The 21,076-nt window shown below is 43.9% G+C and overlaps 1 protein-coding gene across 1 annotated transcript in view; it reads right to left on the reverse strand.

Moving 5' to 3' along the window:
- Positions 1–21,076, reverse strand: part of DNAH8 (dynein axonemal heavy chain 8) — a 622,089-nt gene that overhangs the window by 263,452 nt on the left and 337,561 nt on the right. The window contains exons 41-42 of the mRNA XM_040430275.1: positions 17,804–17,906; positions 2,106–2,210 (exon numbers count right to left, since the gene is read on the reverse strand). Coding sequence (XP_040286209.1) covers positions 2,106–2,210; positions 17,804–17,906 — 208 coding nt within the window. The remainder of the gene's footprint in view (positions 1–2,105; positions 2,211–17,803; positions 17,907–21,076) is intronic.

Consider the following 21,076-nt stretch of genomic DNA (forward strand, 5'->3'; position numbering starts at 1 on the left):
AAAACATTTCTACAACTACTACAATAATAATAATAATAATCTTTATTTATATAGAGCCAACATATTCCGCAGCGCTTTACAATTCAGGGGTTCACGTGCAAACAGAGTCATAAATAACATAGCAACAAACAAGTCAATAATTAAAACCAGAGGAATGAGGGCCCTGATCACAAGAGTTTACAATAATATTACACACTGTTATCACTTTGTACATACATTACTTATTCTGTACTGATCCTGAGCTACATCCTGTATTATACTCCAGAGCTGCACTCACTATTCTGCTGGTGCAGTCACTGTGTACATACATTACTTATCCTGTACTGATCCTGAGTGACATCCTGTATTATACTCCAGAGCTGCACTCACTATTCTGCTGGTGCAGTCACTGTGTACATACATTACTTATCCTGTACTGATCCTGAGTTACATCCTGTATTATACTCCAGAGCTGCAGTCACTTTGCACATACATTACATTACTTATTCTGTACTGATCCTGAGCTACATCCTGTATTATACTCCAGAGCTGCACTCACTATTCTGCTGGTGCAATCACTGTGTACATACATTACTTATCCTGTACTGATCCTGAGTTACATCCTGTATTATACTCCAGAGCTGCACTCACTATTCTGCTGGTGCAGTCACTGTGTACATACATTACTTATGCTGTACTGATCCTGAGTTACATCCTGTATTATACTCCAGAGCTGCACTCACTATTCTGCTGGTGCAGTCACTGTGTACATACATTACTTATCCTGTACTGATCCTGAGTTACATCCTGTATTATACTCCAGAGCTGCACTCACTATTCTGCTGGTGCAGTCACTGTGTACATTACATTACTTATCCTGTACTGATCCTGAGTTACATTCTGTATTATACTCCAGAGCTGCACTCACTATTCTGCTGGTGCAATCACTGTGTACATACATTACTTACCCTGTACTGATCCTGAGTTACATCCTGTATTATACTCCAGAGCTGCACTCACTATTCTGCTGGTGCAGTCACTGTGTACATACATTACTTATCCTGTACTGATCCTGAGTTACATCCTGTATTATACTCCAGAACTGCACTCACTATTCTGCTGGTGTAGTCACTGTGTACATACATTACTTATCCTGCACTGATCCTGAGTTACATCCTGTATTATACTCCAGAGCTGCACTCACTATTCTGCTGGTGCAGTCACTGTGTACATACATTACTTATCCTGTACAGATCCTGAGTTACATCCTGTATAAAACTCCAGAGCTGCACTCACTATTCTGCTGGTGGAGTCACTGTAAATGTACATTATTTATTCTACGCTGATCCAGAACTGTTAGATGCTTTCTTTCTACAAGCTTGCTGACTGTTTCCAACAACTATAAGAATTGTGAGTGTAGCTCTGACTTTAAGGTAAATTATTTGTATATAAAGTGTGGCCCACAAAAAAGTAGCCGCCTCCAGCGATTGTATAACAAGATGAACGAGCAAGTGGGTTGTTTATTTTAATTACCAACAAGTCAGAAAAGATGCTGACAGTGTTCCCCGTCTAGGTCTCTGCATCTTTGGGTCGGATTCTGTTGGCTGCTACTTGCAGCTCTTCAGCAGTGATTATGCGAATGATGTTTGTGATGTTCTCCTTGAGTTCCTCCAGGGGTTGTAGATTGTTAGCGGACACTTTATGCTTTAAATTTCCCCAGAGATGAAAATCTGGAGAAGTCTGGGGAAGGTGGTGGCCATAACCCCTTCCCACAGTTTGCTCCTCTGTAAACAGTTCATGAACCGTCCAGTGAGCTCTGTGAGGTGCAGCATGTTTCCCCATTTTGTTGGAAAAAGCAGGACATTTTTCCTTCTGCAGAATCACTGCTGAAGAGCTGCGAGCAGTATCAGCCGACATAATCCGACCTGCCCAGAGAGGCAGAGACCTGAATGGGGACTTTCAGCATCTTTTGTGACTTGTGGGATATTAAAAAAAAAACACTTGCTCGTTTAACTTGGCACACTATCGCTGGAGGTGGCTTCTTTATCGTGGGCCACTCTGTATGTACTGTAAAATACTGTTCAGACGTGGGCAGATCTGCGAAATCCAATTTAACATGTTTTTACCTTAATAACTTCTCCTTCTCTTGACACTACAGTTAAAATCTGGTCGTAGTCTGTAGCACAGAATTCTACCTCGTTAATATTGTCAGAAAGCGCAGCTAGATGAGGCTGAAATAAATTCATATCACTATAAATCTCTGGTATGAGTATACAGTATATAAAGATATAATAACACAGTGTCAGCCTCTCCATACAGAATCACACTCCCCTCAGTCAGGGATCACTCATCTGGGCTGCTGTGCAATCCAACATGGAAGAGAAATCTGTTCTTTATCCCAGATCATTTAGAAGTTTCTTTATATGTACTATTTTTAACTAATTTTGGTGATGCTTTTTATTTACTGTCATTTTGTTACATTCGGAATTCTGAGCCCTGTCCGTTAGGGAAGCCTATGGGGAAAATGCTAGAAAAACTCCAATATCCAGGGAATGCCGCATTAAAAAAAAATAATCTAACCCAAAAAATTTCACCAAACTCCACAAACCAAAAAGACTGTACATACTGTTTTACATTGCACTATACATTGAAAGTCACATCTAGCAAAAAAATAAAATAAATGCTGTTAAATTGAAAGTCACATCTAAAATGCTTGTAAAACTGCCATGACACATGATCCGTTTTTGTGTGTACCACCTGTAGTGTCATTGAGCTTTTTTTTTAACTAAGTTTAGTTTATATTAGATCATATATACTGCCACGTATCTGTATTAGATATACTACCCTGGGCCTCATGTCAGGATTTCCTCACACCCATTAGATGTGCTTCTAGCGAATCTGAGGCTGTGTTCACACAAAGCTGTATATGAAGCTTTACACTGCGTCAAACCCTCACTTTACATTTAATTGGAAAAAGTCCCAGATGCCTCTCTAACATGAGGGATGGCGCATTCTTGAATTCTGTAGTTTGAACTGTGTGATTCTTCATTTCGTGATCAGAATGGGATCCGGACACCACATTCACTGATCTGAAAATGACTCCAGCAGGGAAACGTTTTTGAAAAAATGGTCTGAAGGTTCCCAGGCCTGTCATGGTTAACTGCCTGTAAAGCCATGTGCTCGGCTTGGCTCAACAGGCAGTGTACGGGACAAGTGTTCAGAAGATTGCATGTTCCAGTCCCCTAAGGGGACTAAAGGTCACTGAGGAGAAAGTAAAAAAATAAAAACTAAATTAATCCTCTACACAAACATAGAAGAGGATTCTTTACGGTAAGAGCAGTGAGACTATGGAACTCTCTGCCTGAGGAGGTGGTGATGGGGAGTTCACTAAAAGAGTTCAGGAGGGGCCTGGATGTATTTCTGGAGCGTAATAATATTACAGGCTATAGCTACTAGAGAGGGGTCATTGATCCAGGGAGTTATCTGATTGGAGTTGGAAAGGAAATTTTTTTCTCCCTAAAATTAGGAAATTTGGCTTCTATATAACAGGGGTTTTTTGCCTCCTCTAGACCAACTTGCAGGAAAACAGGCTGAACTGGATGGACAGAGGGCTTTTTTCAGCCATATAAACTACAGTTGCAAGACAAAGTATGTGAACCCTTTGGAATGACTGGTTGAACCTCCTTTGGCAGCAATAACTTCAACCAAACGTTTCCTGTAGTTGCAGATCAGACGTGCACAACGGTCAGGAGTAATTCTTGACCATTCCTCTTTACAGAACTGTTTCAGTGCAGCAATATTCTTGGGATGTCTGGTGTGAATCGCTTTCTTGAGGTCATGCCACAGCATCTCAATCGGGTTGAGGTCAGGACTCTGACTGGGCCACTCCTGAAGGCGTATTTTCTTCTGTTTAAGCCATTCTGTTGTTGATTTACTTCTATGCTTTGGGTCGTTGTCCTGTTGCAACACCCATCTTCTGTTGAGCTTCAGCTGGTGGACAGATGGCTTTAAGCTCTCCTGCAAAATGTCTTGATAAACTTGGGAATTCATTTTTCCTTCGATGATAGCAATCCGTCCAGGCCCTGACGCAGCAAAGCAGCCCCAAACCATGATGTCCCCACCACCATACTTCACAGTTGGGATGAGGTTTTGATGTTGTTGTGCTGTGCCTCTTTTTCTCCACACATAGTGTTGTGTGTTTCTTCCAAACAACTCAACTTTGGTTTCATCTGTCCACAGAATATTTTGCCAGTACTGCTGTGGAATATCCAGGTGCTCTTGTGTAAACTGTAAACGTGCAGCAATGTTTTTTTTGGACAGCAGTGGTGTCCTCTGTGGTATCCTCCCATGCAATCCGTTCTTGTTTAGTGTTTTACGTATCGTAGATCCGCTAACAGGGATGTTAGCATATGCCAGAGACTTTTTTAAGTCTTTAGCTGACACTAGGGGTGCACCGAAATGAAAATTCTGGTCCGAAACCGAAAATTCAGGATGCCCTTGACCGAAAACCGAAACTGCCTTTTTGCCCAAATACTTTTAAAATACTTTTTTTTTAATGATTTTATTAATAATTCTTTTTCATGAATGAAATTCATCTGTGGGTGGCGCTGTTATGGAGAGGGGGATCTGTGGGTGGCGCTGTTATGGAGAGGGGGATCTGTGGGTGGCGCTATGGAGAGGGGGATCTGTGGGTGGCGCTGTTATAGAGAGGGGGATCTGTGGGTGGCGCTGTTATGGAGAGGGGGATCTGTGGGTGGCGCTGTTATGGAGAGGGGGATCTGTGGGTGGCGCTGTTATGGAGAGGGGGATCTGTGGGTGGCGCTGTTATGGAGAGGGGGATCTGTGAGTGGCACTGTTATGGAGAGGGGGATCTGTGGGTTGCGCTGTTATGGAGAGGGGGATCTGTGCACTGTTATGGAAAGGGGATATGTGCACTGTTATGGGCATAACAGTGCACAGATCCCTTTCCCCATAACAGTGCACAGATCCCTTTCCCCATAACAGTGCACAGATCCCCCCTCCCCATAGCAGTGCCATAGACCGATCCCCCTACCCATAACAGCCCCAGCCCTGCTGCTCACAGCATCACTCACTGCATCTTTATTTTACCTTACAATCGTGACGCTCCAGTAACAACTCTGCAGGCAGAGCGGAGGGCGGCGTAACGTCACTTACTCACGTGACGCACCTGCTCCGCCCACTTTATGAATGAAGGAGGCGGAGCAGGCGCGTCACGTGAGTAAGTGACGTTACGCCGGCCTCCGCTCTGCCTGCAGAGTTGTTAGTTACTGGAGCGTCACGATTGTAAGGTAAAATAAAGATGCAGTGACAAAGTAAACCGCCCGCCCGGCGCCCGCCCGCAGATGGTGGGTGACAAATCCCACACCCCATATTTTCGGCCGATATGTAACAATATCGGCCGAAGTGGATTAGGTGCATTTTCGGCCGATATTTTCGGCTGCCGGAATTTCGGTGCACCCCTAGCTGACACTCTAGGATTCTTCTTCACCTCATTGAGCAGTCTGCGCTGTGCTCTTGCAGTCATCTTTACAGGATGGCCACTCCTAGGGAGAGTAGCAGCAGTGCTGAACTTTCTCCATTTATAGACAATTTGTCTTACCGTGGACTGATGAACAGCAAGGCTTTTGGAGATACTTTTATAACCCTTTCCAGCTTTATGCAAGTCAACAATTCTTAATCGTAGGTCTTCTGAGAGCTCTTGTGTGCGAGGCATCATTCACATCAGGCAATGCTTCTTGTGAAAAGCAAACCCAGAACTGGTGTGTGTTTTTTATAGGGCAGGGCAGCTGTAACCAACACCTCCAATCTCATCTCATTGATTGGACTCCAGTTGGCTGACACCTCACTCCAATTAGCTCTTGGAGATGTCATTAGTCTAGGGGTTCACATACTTTTGCCACCTGCACTGTGAATGTTTACATGGTGTGTTCAATAAAAACATGGTAACATTTTATTCTTTGTGTGTTATTAGTTTAAGCAGACTGTGATTGTCTATTGTTGTGACTTAGATGAAGATCAGATCACATTTTATGACCAATTTGTGCAGAAATCCATATCATTCCAAAGGGTTCACATACTTTTTCTTGCAACTGTATGTTACTATGTTTAAAAGGGGTTGGCCACTTTCCGGCTTCCTGTGACCAATGTGTAGCCAAAATGACTTTGCGGCACTATCTGATATAGCCTTTGTTAATATTCTGTGCAGTTTGCTATATTTCATAAGGCACATCCCCTTGTTAGGTAAATCTTCTGTGCTGTCCACATGGAGGTCCTGTCCATTAGATAGCTGCCGATGGTGAGTCATGTGACCAGGCAAATCTTTTCCATTTAAACACACTGCATCTGCATTAAATTCTCAACCGTGCAAGTGCACATGCAGTGTAGTTGAATGGAGGAGACATCACATGCAGATAATTTGCCTGGTCACATGATCCTCCAGCAGAAGCCATTTTATGAACACATACTCTGTGCAAACAGCACAAAATACTTAGCAAAGGGGTAATACCTTATGAAACATAGAACATGGTGCTGAATTTATATTACTAAGTGCCATGTATTCATCTTACAAACACATTGGTCAACAGTAACCAGAAAGTGACTAACCCCTTTAAATCACCCCCTTTCCCAAATTTACATAAAAATAAAAAAAAATAAACATAACAGGCATGCCTGTGCTCAAAATGCCTTAAGTATTAAAATATGAAAATATTTTTCCTATGCAGTGAACGCTGTAACGAAAAAAAAAATTAAATCCATAATGTCATTTTTTGTTCACTTTGTTCCTCCCCAAGTGACCAAAAAGCTATATGTAATCCAAAAATAGTACCAATAAAAACGAGTTTGTGCTGCAAAAATCAAACCCCCACAGTGCTCTGTAGATGGAAATATAAAAGTTATGTCTGTCAGAAAATGGCAACGCAAAGAAAATGTAGATTTTTTCAAAGTAGTAAAACAAAAAAAAACACTATACAAATTTGGTATTGCTGAATTGTACTGACGAGCAAAAAAAAATTTGATTCGATTTCGATACCATAAAAAAGTATTGCGATACTCGATACCACGCGGAAAAAAAAAAGCCGCATGCATTCCGCATTTTATGAAAAAGTCCGGCCCATAATCGAAAATTCCGATCCTATTTTATGGCGTTTTTTTATTTATTGTTTTTCTGTTACGGCGTTCATCACATAGGAGATATTTTTTTATATTTTTATAGTTCACACTTTTTTAGGCGTGGCGATATGTATTCTGTTTATTCATCTATAATTTATATATTTTATATGTAAAATTGGGAAAGGGGGTGATTTAAACACAATATTATTTTTTTTACTTTTTGTTTTTTTAAACTTTTTGTTTAATAACTATTTCCCCCCTTAGGGGCTAGAACCTGGGATATTTTCATCCCTTGTCCTATTCCCCCTAATGGAGCTCTATTAGGGTAAATAGGACCTCACACGCTCCCTGCAGCTCTGTGCATAGTACACACAGCAGCAGGGAGCTCACCATGGCAGCCAGGGCTTCAGTAGCGTCCTGGCTGCCATGGTAACCAATTAGAGCCCCAGCATTACACTGCTGGGGCTCCGATCAGAAGCTGCCACCAATGAGGAGGGGGGAGGGGACCCTGTGGCCACTGCCACCAATGATTATAATACTGGGGGGGGGGGGGGGTTGGGGGGCACACTGCACCACCAATGTTTTTAGTACTGAGGCCACCAATAAAGATAAGTAACATTTTAATACAAATACAGGAGACGGGTGCCAGCTGCAGAATCACATAGCCGGCACCCAACCTCTATGACAGGGTGCTGTGGCAACTGAGGGGTTAACTGCCGCGAATCGCAGCACCCTATCATAGAAGTCGGGTGTCGGCTATGTGATTCTGTGGTTTAGTTATCATCATTGGTGGCGCAATGGCCACAGCCCCTCCCCTCCTCCGTCCCTCTCTTCCCATTGGTGGCAGCAGCGGCACAGGGGGGAGGGAGAGAGAGACGCCTTCTTCCCTGTGCTGCTGAGGAGAACATGGAGCGCGCTAAGCAGCGCGCGCCATGTTCTGTGATACTAGGCTGTGCAGTAGCGCAGCCTTGTATCGGTAAATGTCAAATCCCGGTATCAAATCGATACTGGTACAAAAGTATCGATTGGGTATCAATAATTCAATACTCACAACAACCCTAAACAGGATAGTATCAAAACCCCCAAAAACTTGGCGAAAATGTTTGTTTGATTTTTTATTTCACAACACAAAGATTTTTTTTACTGTTTTCCAATGCAAGACATGTAGTAAATAAATGGTGCCTTTAAAAAATACAATTTGTCCTGCAAAAAATAATCCCTCATATAGCTATGTAAACAGAAAATTTAAAAAGTAATGGCTCTTGAAATGAGGGGAGAAAAAATGAAAATGGGCCCAGTCTTAAGGGGTTAAGTTTCGGGGCTATACTGTGACATGTGCCCCCTCAGCGCTCCCGATAGTCAGCTTGAGCAATATATGGCAAGCAGCATAAAGGCTCCACAAACACTGCAGCTTCTGTCAAAAGATATGTGGTGCAGCAGTCTCTCGGACTGACCACTGTACATAAGCTCCACCAGGGGCGTAACTACAATAGCGGCAGACCATGCGACTGCTATGGGGCCCAGGGCAAGAGGGGGCCCAGTCTTAGTTGGGATTATCTCCTCTTCTACTGGAGGTAAAAACTTGGTCAGGACTTCGTCAAAGACGGTGCCAAACCCCTAGTAACCATTATGATAGGTGATCAGAATAGGGATTGAAAGTAAGAATAAAAATATTCATGAAAAAATTGAGAAATAGGTGTTCCAACCAATTAGGTTATAACCTGGAATAAGGAGAAATAATCAAATAAAAACTCTTAAAAGTTTTTTTTTAAAACTAAATGTAAAACATCAGGCTTTTGTTGGTCTGTCTCAAGATTGAAAATTTGAAAATAAAGAATTAATAAAAAAAAACTAAAAAAAACAACAAAATGTAAACAATTTACTCAGTTTACTGGGGAGGTGGTCTGTAGGATAAACTCAAGACTTGTAGTTTCTTAGGAAAACGCGGCAGTCCCACGGATGGTACTTCTGCTAGTTTCCTTTATTGGTATCACAGATAGGCTCAACGCGTTTGGGGGCGTCTTGGGGGGTGTTACCATATACCCCCTTCTTCAGGAGCAATCAAAATACATACAGAGATAATAATATCATACAGATATGTCTTGCTAGAAGCTTTATATATAGTAGGGAATTCCGCCAGATTAGTGCGAGAGGTGGAAACGTCACTTCCGGTATCAGAACACAGGTATGCGTTCCAGAGTGGAACGCATACTAAATGTCTCATAGTATACATATACCATAAACAAATTGCTGTGGCTAATGTATAACAGCAATGCCGCTATCTCCATGGGGGTTAGTTGATGCCCAGGCAGGGGAGAGGTTGTATCATGTCCAGAGACAGAGTGGGACCGGAGAGGAGGTTACTTCCGGTTTTGCTCCAGTGGAACACAAAGGTGGAACGCTCCCACTTCCGGTTCCAAGTGGAATGCAGAAGTGGAACGCACAGGGGTAGTGATTTGACCTGCTTCTATCTCAGGTACGGGGTAGGACTACAAAATAAAGCGCAAGGTGAGGTTTGTATGGATCGCATGTCAGTCCCAGAAATTCACCTCATCTCGCTGTAGACACAAAAAGGGGCTAAAGAGGGGTACCACTAATGTAGTAATATACAGTGGATATACAAAGTCTACACACCCCTGTTAAAATGTCAGGTTTCTTTGATGTAAAAAAATAAAACAAAGATAAATAATTTCAGAACTTTTTCCACCTTTAATGTGACCTATAAACTGTACAACTCAATTGAAAAACAAACTGAAATCTTTTAGGTGGAGGGAAGAAAACTAAAAAAAATTAAATTATGTGGTTGCATAAGTGTGCACACCCTCTTATAACTGGGGGTGTAGCTGTGTTCAGAATTAAGCAATCACATTCAGAATCCTGTTAAATAGGAGTCAGCATACACCGGCCATCATTTAAAGTGCCTCTGATTAACCCCAAATAAAGTGCTGCTGCTCTAGTTGATCTTTCCTGAAATTTTCTTAGTCGCTTCCCACAGCAGAAGCTGTGGTCCACAGAGAGCTTCCAAAGCATCAGAGGGGTCTCAGTGTTCAAAGGTATCAGTCAGGAGAAGGGGACAAAAGAATTTCTAAGGCATTAGATCTACCATGGAACACAGTGGAGACCATCATCATCAAGTGGAGAAAATATGGCCTAACAGTGACATTACCAAGAACTGGACGTCCCTCCAAAACTGATTAAAAGACAAGAAGAAAACTGGTCTGGGAGGCGACCAAGAGGCCTACAGCAACATTAAAGGAGCTGCAGGAATATCTGGCAAGTACTGGCCGTGTGGTCCATGTGACAACAATCTCCGTATTCTTCATATGTCTGGGCTATGGGTTAGAGGGGCAAGACGAAAGCCTTTTCTTACCAAGAAAAACATCCAAGCCAGGCTACATTTTGCAAAAACACATCTGAAGTCTCCCAAAAGCATGTGGGAAAAGGTGTTATGGTCTGATGAAACCAAGGTTGAACTTTTTGGCCATAATTCCAAAAGATATGTTTGGGGCAAAAACAACACTGCACATCACCAGAAGAACCCCATCCCCACAGTGAAGCATGGTGGTGGCAGCATCATGCCAAGGGGCTGTTTTTCTTCAGCTGGAACTGGGGCCTTAGTTAAGGTAGAGGGAATTATGAACAGTTCCAAATACCAGTCAATATTGGCACAAAACCTTCAGGCTTCTGCTAGAAAGCTTTCAGCATGACAACGACCCAAAGCATACATACAAATCAACCAAGGAATGGCTTCACCAGAAGAAGATTAAAGTTTTGGAATGGCCCAGCCAGAGCCCAGACCTGACTCCGATTGACAATCTGTGAGGTGATCTGAAGAGGGCTGTGCCCTCGCAATCTGACAGATTTGGAGGGTTTTTGAAAAGAAGAGTGGGCAAATCTTGCCAAATCAAAATGTGCCATGCTGATAGACTCATACCCAAAAAGACTGAGTGCTGTAATAAAATCAAAAGGTGCTTCAACAAAGTATTAGTTTAAGGGTGTGCACACTTATGCAACCATATTATTTTATTTTTATATCTTTTTCTTCCCTCTACCTAAAAGATTTCAGTTTGTTTTTCAATTGACTTGCCACTGAAGAAGGGGAAAGCTATCCCCGAAACGTGTCTGGTAAAAGACTACGATTTAAACATATGTTCCACCCCGAAAGAATGAACTTTGTTGCGATTTAAAACAGTGCACTGTAATTTCCACAAGTAAACATTCATAGTATATCATAACCGAGGACTTGATCGAGACAAACCGGAAGATCCCTTCCTGCCTGCTTGAACGCCAGCTTCGTAAGTACCACCCACGTGGTGAACTGACTTCCGACCAAACGCGGGACGCAAACGGAGAAACAGCCGGGACGCCGGTCTGTAGTCGGCCTTAGGAAGTGCCACGGGAACCTACGAGCAGTCCGGGATAAATAAAGGTAAGCCCACATACGTGGGTTATCAGTATCAGCTTAGAAGGACTCCGCAAACCTGGCGCCTAGACTTGCGATCATATCTATCATAGATACAATATATCCAATTTGATTCAAACGGATTTGCCATATTTGCTACATACCGGTTTCATTTTTTCACCACTCTAATGAGACATTTTGGACTATATTGTTGCAATAAAGGACATCTGATCGACATTCCAGACTCACACTGCAATTAAAGCAGTAGACATATTTTTGTCATGCTTCGGGATGCATAACAAACTGATTTAAGAATTATGATAGTTACCTTATTCTGAGCTACTATAGTTGCCTATTTTATCTTGTATTTGTGCGCTATTTGTTTTCAGTCAATATTTTAGCCATACCTTTTTTTATATATATATTTAAACATATTTTGTTTGATATTAAACGTTACTGTGATTCAGACTTCACCCACGTTGTTCCATGTGTCAAGTGTGCCAGTCTTCCATCGCAATGTTTTTCAATTGAGTTGTGCAGTTTATAGGTCACATTAAAGGTGGAAAAAATTCTGAAATGATTTATCTTTGTCTAATTTTTTTACATCACAGAAACCTGACATTTTAACAGGGGTGTGTAGACTTTTTATATCCACTGTATATATAAAAGTAATGTAGTATTAGGACATATTAATACTTAAACAGGATACTGAATAAATAAATAATGAAAAATAATGAATAAATCAAAGATCACAGATAATAGATATACAATACAATAAAATAAATATAGGCTAATAGATAATGTAGGGATTTGCTCTGGTAGACAGGGTAAGCGGACGCAGTACAGATGCAAGAACACGGTAATAAAGCAAACGTTCAATGTGTCACTACCAGAGCTTTGAGACGTTCTCACAGCTCTGTTTCTCCACCCCTGTGATGAAGTCTTTACTTTCTGTTTCCTTCCTCCCAGCTGTTCCTCCTGCGTTTGATTTCCCTGCCTTTAAATCACCCCTCCTCCTATTGTAGGGCGTGGATTATATTTCTCATTTCAGTTGTAGCTCTTGCTTGAGTATCTTCACCTGTAGCTATCAGTTCACTGGACCTGTGTTCTGCTGCAGCAAGCACTCCGGATATTGCCAGCTGTCCTAGGATCCGTCTTCTCTGCGGCTGCAGCTCCTTCAGCTAAGTGTGCAGACATTGTTGTGTACCTGGTTATTTTCTGACTGGATCTGAGGTGGCCACGGTTCCCTCCATATACTGAGCAGGGCACCGGTGGCTGTGCCCCTTCCACTATTGTAGGGGTTACAGTGGTCATCAGTCTTAGGTACGCGGGCATGCCTCGTTCCGCCATTTGGATCCGGGCATGTGCTTTAGCAGCATAGGGAGAGCTTTGAGGGTCTGACAGGGGTCACCCTTTATCCTCCCTAGTTTGGGTCCGGTCAGTAGCTCTTTTTACTGTGTATACTCTTGTTGCTCACATACAGCCGTGACACAATGTTTATTCACACAAAAAGCCATAAAGCAAAAACAAAACTGTGCAGAGTCCTGGTGTTAATTCACGCCACATAAAGTCCACAGCACAAACGTGTCACCTGGCGGACTGTTTTGTCTATGACAATCCGCAGCCGTCAACCGCAGGCTTTAGGGCGCCTGATTTTCAGCGTGCGGCTCTCCAGCACGCTACCAACTGGTAGGAATCCAAGACCTCAGTGCTTCACAGATCCACTATGAAAATGCAGGGTAATCCACACCCAGCTGTGACTGCTAGCTGGGTTTTTATTCCCAGCCCAAAACCTGGCCTGGAACGTGGGGAACAGCCACCCACCCTGCTCTTTGGCTGCTCCCAATAAGAACCGGCCCGGATCGGCTTTACAGCCACACTAAGTAAAAACACTGTATCAGCCAGCCTAGGTGCTGCTGACACACTAAACTACCGGTTCCTATCTTACCGAGGCCAGGAACCTCGGTGACACGTACCTTCCGTCAATGACGGACCCCTGCGCCTTCCTACAATAGATATACCGTATAAATAAATCTGGTCACAATAGAAATATACAAACCAAATTGGGGTTGTTTCACCCTAATTTAAAATCATCAAATAAAATTGCCCCTCACATAGGTTCTAAGACATGATTCCTCAGATAAAAAAGTTATGAAATAAATAGATAAATAATAGAAAATATCCTGTGATGAAATTACTTACTAAAGATATACATTATATTCATCTAAGTGATCCATTTAGTGTAGTGCATAGACTTAGGGCTCTTTCACAAGAGCGGATCCCGTGCGGGTAATCCGCTGCGTGAAAGAGCCAAGCCCCGTTCCGGACAGCAAAGACACGGAGCATTAACATGTTTAATAATGCTCTGTGCCTCTCTGTGATCTTTTTACTACCAAATGAGAGTGAGATATAGTTGTCACTGTGATTTTGAAGCAAAAAAGTCACAGAGAGGCAAGGAGCATTACCAATCATGTTAATGCTCCGTGTCTCTGCTGTCCGGAACGGGGCTTGGCTCATTCACGCAGCGGATTACCAGCACGGGATCCGCTCTTGTGAAAGAGCCCTTAAAGTCCCCCGTACATGTTCATAAAATTCAAATCCCCTATCATGTATAGAGTATATGTAAGACTAGACATTAAAACCGTTACAATAACGGGCGCTAGAACAGTAGTGCATAAACATTAGTAGGAACATTCTATATTAAATGGCAAGGGAACTTGACCACACTGACTAGTGGCTGTGACTGAGACTGCTGGCACTGACTGGTGGCTGAGACTGGTGGCTGTGGCTGAGACTGCTGGCACTGAGTGCTGGCTGAGGCTAAGACTGCTGACTGCGGCTGGTGGCCAGGGGCGTTGCTAGGTTAAAACATTCGGGGCCTGGACACCTAATGTTTTGTCCCAGGCCCCGAATGTACTGCCTGCCTGCTAGATACAACTGTATTGCCATCCTCTGGATGGCAATACAATTGAATCTAATGCCCTGCAAGAGCTGAAGGACCTGTGATGACATCAGGGGTCAAGTGATCAGTGCTAAATGCAGTAGCCGAAAAGGACCTGCGATGATGTCACCATCATGTGACCAGTGCAGGAGAGGACGGCTCAGCAGTGAAAAGAAGTCCTGGGAAGAATCTGTGGTGATGTCTGCTACATGAGGAGAGGTAAGTGAAGGGGTAGATTACTCAGTGTGAGAGGCAGAGCAATGTTGGGAGTTGTAGTTATTTAACTAGGACTGTATGTTAGGGCTGAAGGGAGGGATGTTATTTACACATACGGACGTCTGAATGGAGCCTTACAGGGGGGTGATCAATGACAGGGGGGTTATCAATGACAGAGGGGGTGATCAGGGAGTCTATATGGGGTGATCACCCCCCTGTCATTGATCACCCCCCTGTAAGGCTCCATTCAGACGTCCGTATGTGTTTTGCGGATCCGATCCATGTATCTGTGGATCTGTAAAAAACATACAGACGTCTGAATGGAGCCTTACAGGGGGGTGATCAGGGAGTCTATATGGGGTGATCACCCCCCTGTCATTGATCACCCCCCTGTAAGGCTCCATTCAGACGTCCGTATGTGTTTTGCGGATCCGATCCATGTATCTGTGGATCTGTAAAAAACATACGGACGTCTGAATGGAGCCTTACAGGGGGGTGATCAATGACAGGGGGGTGATCAGGGAGTCTATATGGGGTGATCACCCCCCTGTCATTGATCACCCCCCTGTAAGGCTCCATTCAGACGTCCGTATGTCTTTTGCGGATCCGATCCATGTATCCGTGGATCTGTAAAAAACATACGGACGTCTGAATGGAGCCTTACAGGGGGGTGATCAAAGACAGGGGGGTGATCAATGACAAGGGGGTGATCAGGGAGTCTATATGGGGTGATCACCCCCCTGTAAGGCTCCAGTCAGACGTCCGTATGTGTTTTGCGGATCCGATCCATGAATCCGTGGATCCGTAAAAAACATACGGACGTCTGAATGGAGCCTTACAGGGGGGTGATCAATGACAGGGGGGTGATCAGGGAGTCTATATGGGGTGATCAGGGGTTAATAAGGGGTTAATAAGTGACAGGGGGGGTGTAGTGTAGTGGTGTTTGGTACTACATATTACTGAGCTGCCTGTGTCCTCTGGTGGTCGATCCAAGCAAAAGGGACCACCAGAGGACCAGGTAGCAGGTATATTAGACGCTGTTATCAAAACAGCGTCTAATATACCTGTTAGGGGTTAAACAAATCGCATCTCCAGCCTGCGAGCGAACGATCGCCGCTGGCAGGCTGTAGATCCACTCGCTTACCTTTCGTTCCTGTGAACGCACGCGCCTGTGTGCGCGCGTTCACAGGAAATCTCGCGTCGCACGGATGCGTCCGGGAGGAATGAATCGACCGCCTCCAGGACGCATCCGTGCGTTAGGCGGTCGGGAGGTGGTTAAGCATTAATATGTCCTAATACTACATTACTTTTATATATATACAGTATTACTACATCAGTGGTACCCCTCTTTAGCCCCTTTTTGTGTCTACAGCGAGATGAGGCGCATGTGTGGGACTGACATGCAATCCATACAAACCTCACCTGGCGCTTTATTTTGTAGTCCTACCCCGTACCCGATACAGGAGCGGCTCACATCTCTACCCCTGTGCGTTCCACTTCTGCATTCCACTTGGAACCGGAAGTGGGAGCTTTCCACCTTTGTGTTCCACTGGAGCGAAACTGAAAGTAACCTCCTCTCCGGTCCCACTCTGTCTCTGGACATGATACAACCTCTCCCCTGCCCTGGGCATCAACTAACCCCCATGGAGATAGCGCCATTGCTGTTATACATTAGCCACAGCAATTTGTTTATGGTATATGTATACTATGAGACATTTAGTATGCTTTCCACTCTGGAATGCATACCTGTGTTCCAATACCAGAAGTGACTTTTTTCACCTCGTGCACTAATCAGGCGGAATTATAAGTCCCTACTATATACAGTGATACCTCGGTTCACGAACGCTTCTGTTCACGAACAACTCGGTTCGCGAACAGAAAAGTTCATAAAAATATGCTCCGGTTCACGAACTCCGCCTCGGTTCACGAACAGGAGCCGCGGCCATTTTAATGCTATTTCCAGGCTGTCACATGGTCGTGACTTCCTGTAGGAAGACCGTGGAGAGAAATGATAATGTGGTCTCTCATTTCCGGAGGGTTATGCAGCGCAGGAAGAGACAAGTGACATTGGACAGATTTTTCAGAAAAACTGAGCCTGCAGCTAGGAGACAAAGGAGAGAGGAAACCCCTGAAGGAGATCCCCCTGATGTCCTTATGGAGGGGGACTCTCCCTCCAAACAATAACTGCCTCCCACCTGCCTTCCTCCATGCCAGAAGTCATCTCAAGCAAGGTTAGTGTCCTCTCTTTATACATTACTATACTGTACTAATGTGTATTGTAATTTGTTTCATAGTTTTGAGCTTCAAAAACCCCCAAAAAAAGGTCAGCACGGATTAACCGGATTTACATTGAACCCTATGGGAAAATGTGCCTCGGTTCGCGACCAGAGTCAGTTCACGAATTAAGTTCGTGAACCGAGGTATCACTGTATATATAAAGCTTCTAGGCAAGACATATCTGTATGATTTTATTATATCTGCATGTATTTTGATTGCTCCTGAAGAAGGGAGTATATGGTAACACCCCCAAAACGCGTTGAGCTTATCTGTGATACCAATAAAGGAAACTAGCAGAAGTACCATCCGTGGGACTGCCACGTTTTCCTAAGATACTACAAGCATTCCAGGCAGGGGGGAAGGGGGGGGGATATCCTAATTTGATCACCTATCATAATGGTTACTAGGGGTTTGGCACAGTCTTTGTGGCTGTGATTTTCTTTTTCACTTACCCATGGGCCATTTTTCCACTGCCTCATTTGCTAAAAGTTGTTCCTTTAGACTGGGTAGAGTCCTGACCAAGTTTTCACCTACTGGCAGCCTCCCACCTCTCATCCCTTGGTGATAGTTCCTCCTCCCTTTGGCACCCTCCGGTTACTCCCATCCAAAAAGTTCATTGATTAACACTGTTTTCTGTAATTTTTTCTCCTCCTCCTCCTTAACAAGGGTCATTGAAAAGGGTTCAGGCAGACACCCTTCTGTCCTGTGTGGGGGGCCTGGTTTGATCCCTGCTATAGGGCTGTAACTTCTCTATGTACGCCACTGAGCTCCACAAAGGCTTCCTCGCAGTCATATGTAATGTCGTTATTGGTATTAGATATATTCTATAGCATGCATATTCTCACACATTTCCTTACCTGGATGGTGTGAGAATCATTTGCTTGTCCAAGTATCTCCAAAAGGACAGGGTCAGATATGAAAAAAAATCGTGGAAAAACTAGTCTTTTTCTCTCCAAATACCTTAAAGAGAAAACGTAAAACATTCACATGCTGTCTGTCGATGCTGCTGTGCTCATATGTATAATATGGAGCTCCAACAAACAGTTGTCAATGGGATCTGACCGTACATTAGTTTTCTAGACTGATTTAAAAAATCAGCACCAGGACAACCCCTTTTATCCAATGCTCATGTCATTATTTCTTTGTAGTTTGTTTCCTTCCTCTGCTCACTGTGAATCTAAGATGCTACATAGAATTGTTAAGACAGTTACATAGAAGATAATATACTGTAATTATAGTGATTTTAGCAGTGATTTCATTTTCCTAAGGCCTCATGCACACGACCGTTGTGTGCACCCGTGGCCGTTGTTCCATTTTCCGTGATTTTCTGTGGACCCATTGACTTTCAATTGGTCCGTTGAAAACTCGGAAAATGCACCGTTTGTCATCCGCCTCCGTGATCCGTGTATCCTGTCCGTCAAAAAAATATGACCTGTCCTATTTTTTTGACGGACAACGGTTCACAGACCCATTCAAGTCAATGGGTCCGTGAAAAAACACGGATGCACACAAGATTGGCATCCGTGTCCGTAGGCTACTTTCATACAGACGGATCCGAAGAACCGTCTGCATAAAAGCTTTTTCAGAGCTGAGTTTTCACTTTGTAAAGACTCAAATCCGACAGTATATTCTAACACAGAGGCGTTCCCATAGTGATGGGGACGCTTCTAGTTAGAATATACTACAAACTGTGTACATGACTGCCCCCTGCTGCCTGGCAGCACCCGATCTCTTACAGGGGGCTGTGATCCGCACAATTAACCCCTCAGGTGCTGCACCTGAAGGGGTTAATTGTGCGTATCATAGCCCACTGTAAGAGATCAGGGGCTGCCAGGCAGCAGGGGGCACACCCCCCTCCCTCTCCAGTTTTAATTTCATTGGTGGCCCCCCCTCTATTGTATTAATATCATTGGTGACCAGTGCGGCCCCCCCTCCCTCCCTCTATTGTATTATCATTGGTGGCCAGTGTGCGCCCCCCCCTCTATTGTATTAATATCATTGGTGGCCAGTGTGCGGCCCCCCCGGCCCCCCTCCCTCTATTGAATAAAGGAACTGCTCTTATTAATTAGAGTGCTGAAAGGGTTAACCCGCGTCCTGTGAGCAGAGGTGGAGAACGAAGGGCAGAGTGGAGCTCGTCTGAGGAGGTGGCTTACCTGCTGCACTGTCTGTGACCGACCGGGAGCTCCTCCTACTGGTAAGTGAAAGATCATTAAGCAATGCGCCGCACAGACCTGTCACTTACCAGTAGGAGGAGCTCCCGGCCAGTCACAGACAGCGCAGCAGGTAAGTATGATGCTTCTAATATTGCTAAGTAACCATGGCAACCAGGAATGCAGTAGCGTCCTGGTTGCCATGGTTACCGATCGGAGCCCCAGCGATTAAACTGGGACTCCGATCGGAACTCTCCGCTGCCACCAATGATCGGGGGGAGGGGGGGGAGAGAGGGGAGGCCGCACACTGGCCACCAATGATAATACAATAGAGGGAGGGGGGCCGGGGGGGCCGCACACTGGCCACCAATGATAATACAATAGAGGGAGGGAGGTAGGGCGGGGGGCGCACACTGGCCACCAATGATATTCAAACTGGGGAGGGAGGGGGGTGTGCCCCCTGCTGCCTGGTAGCCCCTGATCTCTTACAGGGGGGCTATGATACGCACAATTAACCCCTTCAGGTGCGGCACCTGAGGGGTTAATTGTGCTGATCACAGCCCCCTGTAAGAGATCGGGTGCTGCCAGGCAGCAGGGGGCAGTCATGTACACAGTTCGTAGTATATTCTAACTTGAAGCGTCCCCATCACTATGGGAACGCCTCTGTGTTAGAATATACTGTCGGATCTGAGTTTCACGATGTAACTCAAATCCGATGGTATATTCTAACATAGAGGCGTTCCCATGGTGATGGGGACGCTTCAAGTTAAAATATACCATCGGATTGGAGAAAACTCTGATCCTATGGTATATTAACTCCTGACTTTACATTGAAAGTCAATGGGGGACGGATCCGTTTGCAATTGCACCATATTGTGTCAACGTCAAACGGATCCGTCCACATTGACTTGCATTGTAAGTCAGGACAGATCCGTTTGGCTCCGCACGGCCAGGCAGACACCAAAACGTGGATCCTCCAAAGATCAAGGAAGACCCACGGACGAAAAAACGGTCACGGATCAAGGAAAAACGGAACCCGTTTTTGCGGACCGCAAATAAAAACGGTTGTGTGCATGAGGCCTCACAAGAACAAGTGTGACAGAGGCTGTGGATAATGACAGATGTGCACTCATCAACTGAATTCTAGCCCAGTTCAATTAATGGCCTTGTTGTCCAGAACAACAACTTACTAACATCGAACAACATGTCGTTCAGAAAAGGCTGCCTGAAATATCTAGATCTGATAACACCATTCCAACACACAAAATGGTGCAATGTAGAAAAACTAAAAGGCACTTTAGGGAAACTAAATATTTAGAACATTATAAAATAACATCTATAAAATATGTGTGTATGTATGTATGTTTTATAACTTATTTTTTTTATATTATTGCATTGTACTCATTTTGAGCTAAAAAAATCTTTTTTTAAATTGGTATTTATTACAAATATGGAGCCCTTTTTCTGTACAGAGCTGAGATGCTCTAATAGAGGGATCAGAATTTTCTCTCTCTTCCGTCGGCCGACTATTCTGATCTGACAGCTCCTTATTTCTGCTCCCTGACATTATAAACACTCATTATAGCTCAATTCTTAGCTTACTGATAAGAATGTAGTTTAAATAATTGTTTATGACCTCTTCGTAAATTAGACATTAGTATTATTAGATGACCAGCACAAAAGTACGATTCACACAGCTAGAAAAACACTTAATCCTTTGCGACAGGACGGCTCAATATTCTTAATAAAAACGAATGAAAAAAGGATTTTTAGCCCAAAATGAGTAAAATGCAATCATAATTTTTTTTGCCTCTGAAGGTGTACATAGCTTTTAACCCCTTAGTGACCAAGCCTGTTTGGGCCTAATGACCAAGCCAGATTTTGGAAATCTGATATGTGTCACTTTAGCAGAGAATAACTTCGTAAAGATTTTGCAAATCAAAGTAATTCTGACATTGTTTTCTCGTCACATATTAGGTA

The sequence above is a fragment of the Bufo bufo genome, chromosome 4 (assembly GCF_905171765.1).
Source record: "Bufo bufo chromosome 4, aBufBuf1.1, whole genome shotgun sequence".
NCBI lineage: Eukaryota > Metazoa > Chordata > Amphibia > Anura > Bufonidae > Bufo > Bufo bufo.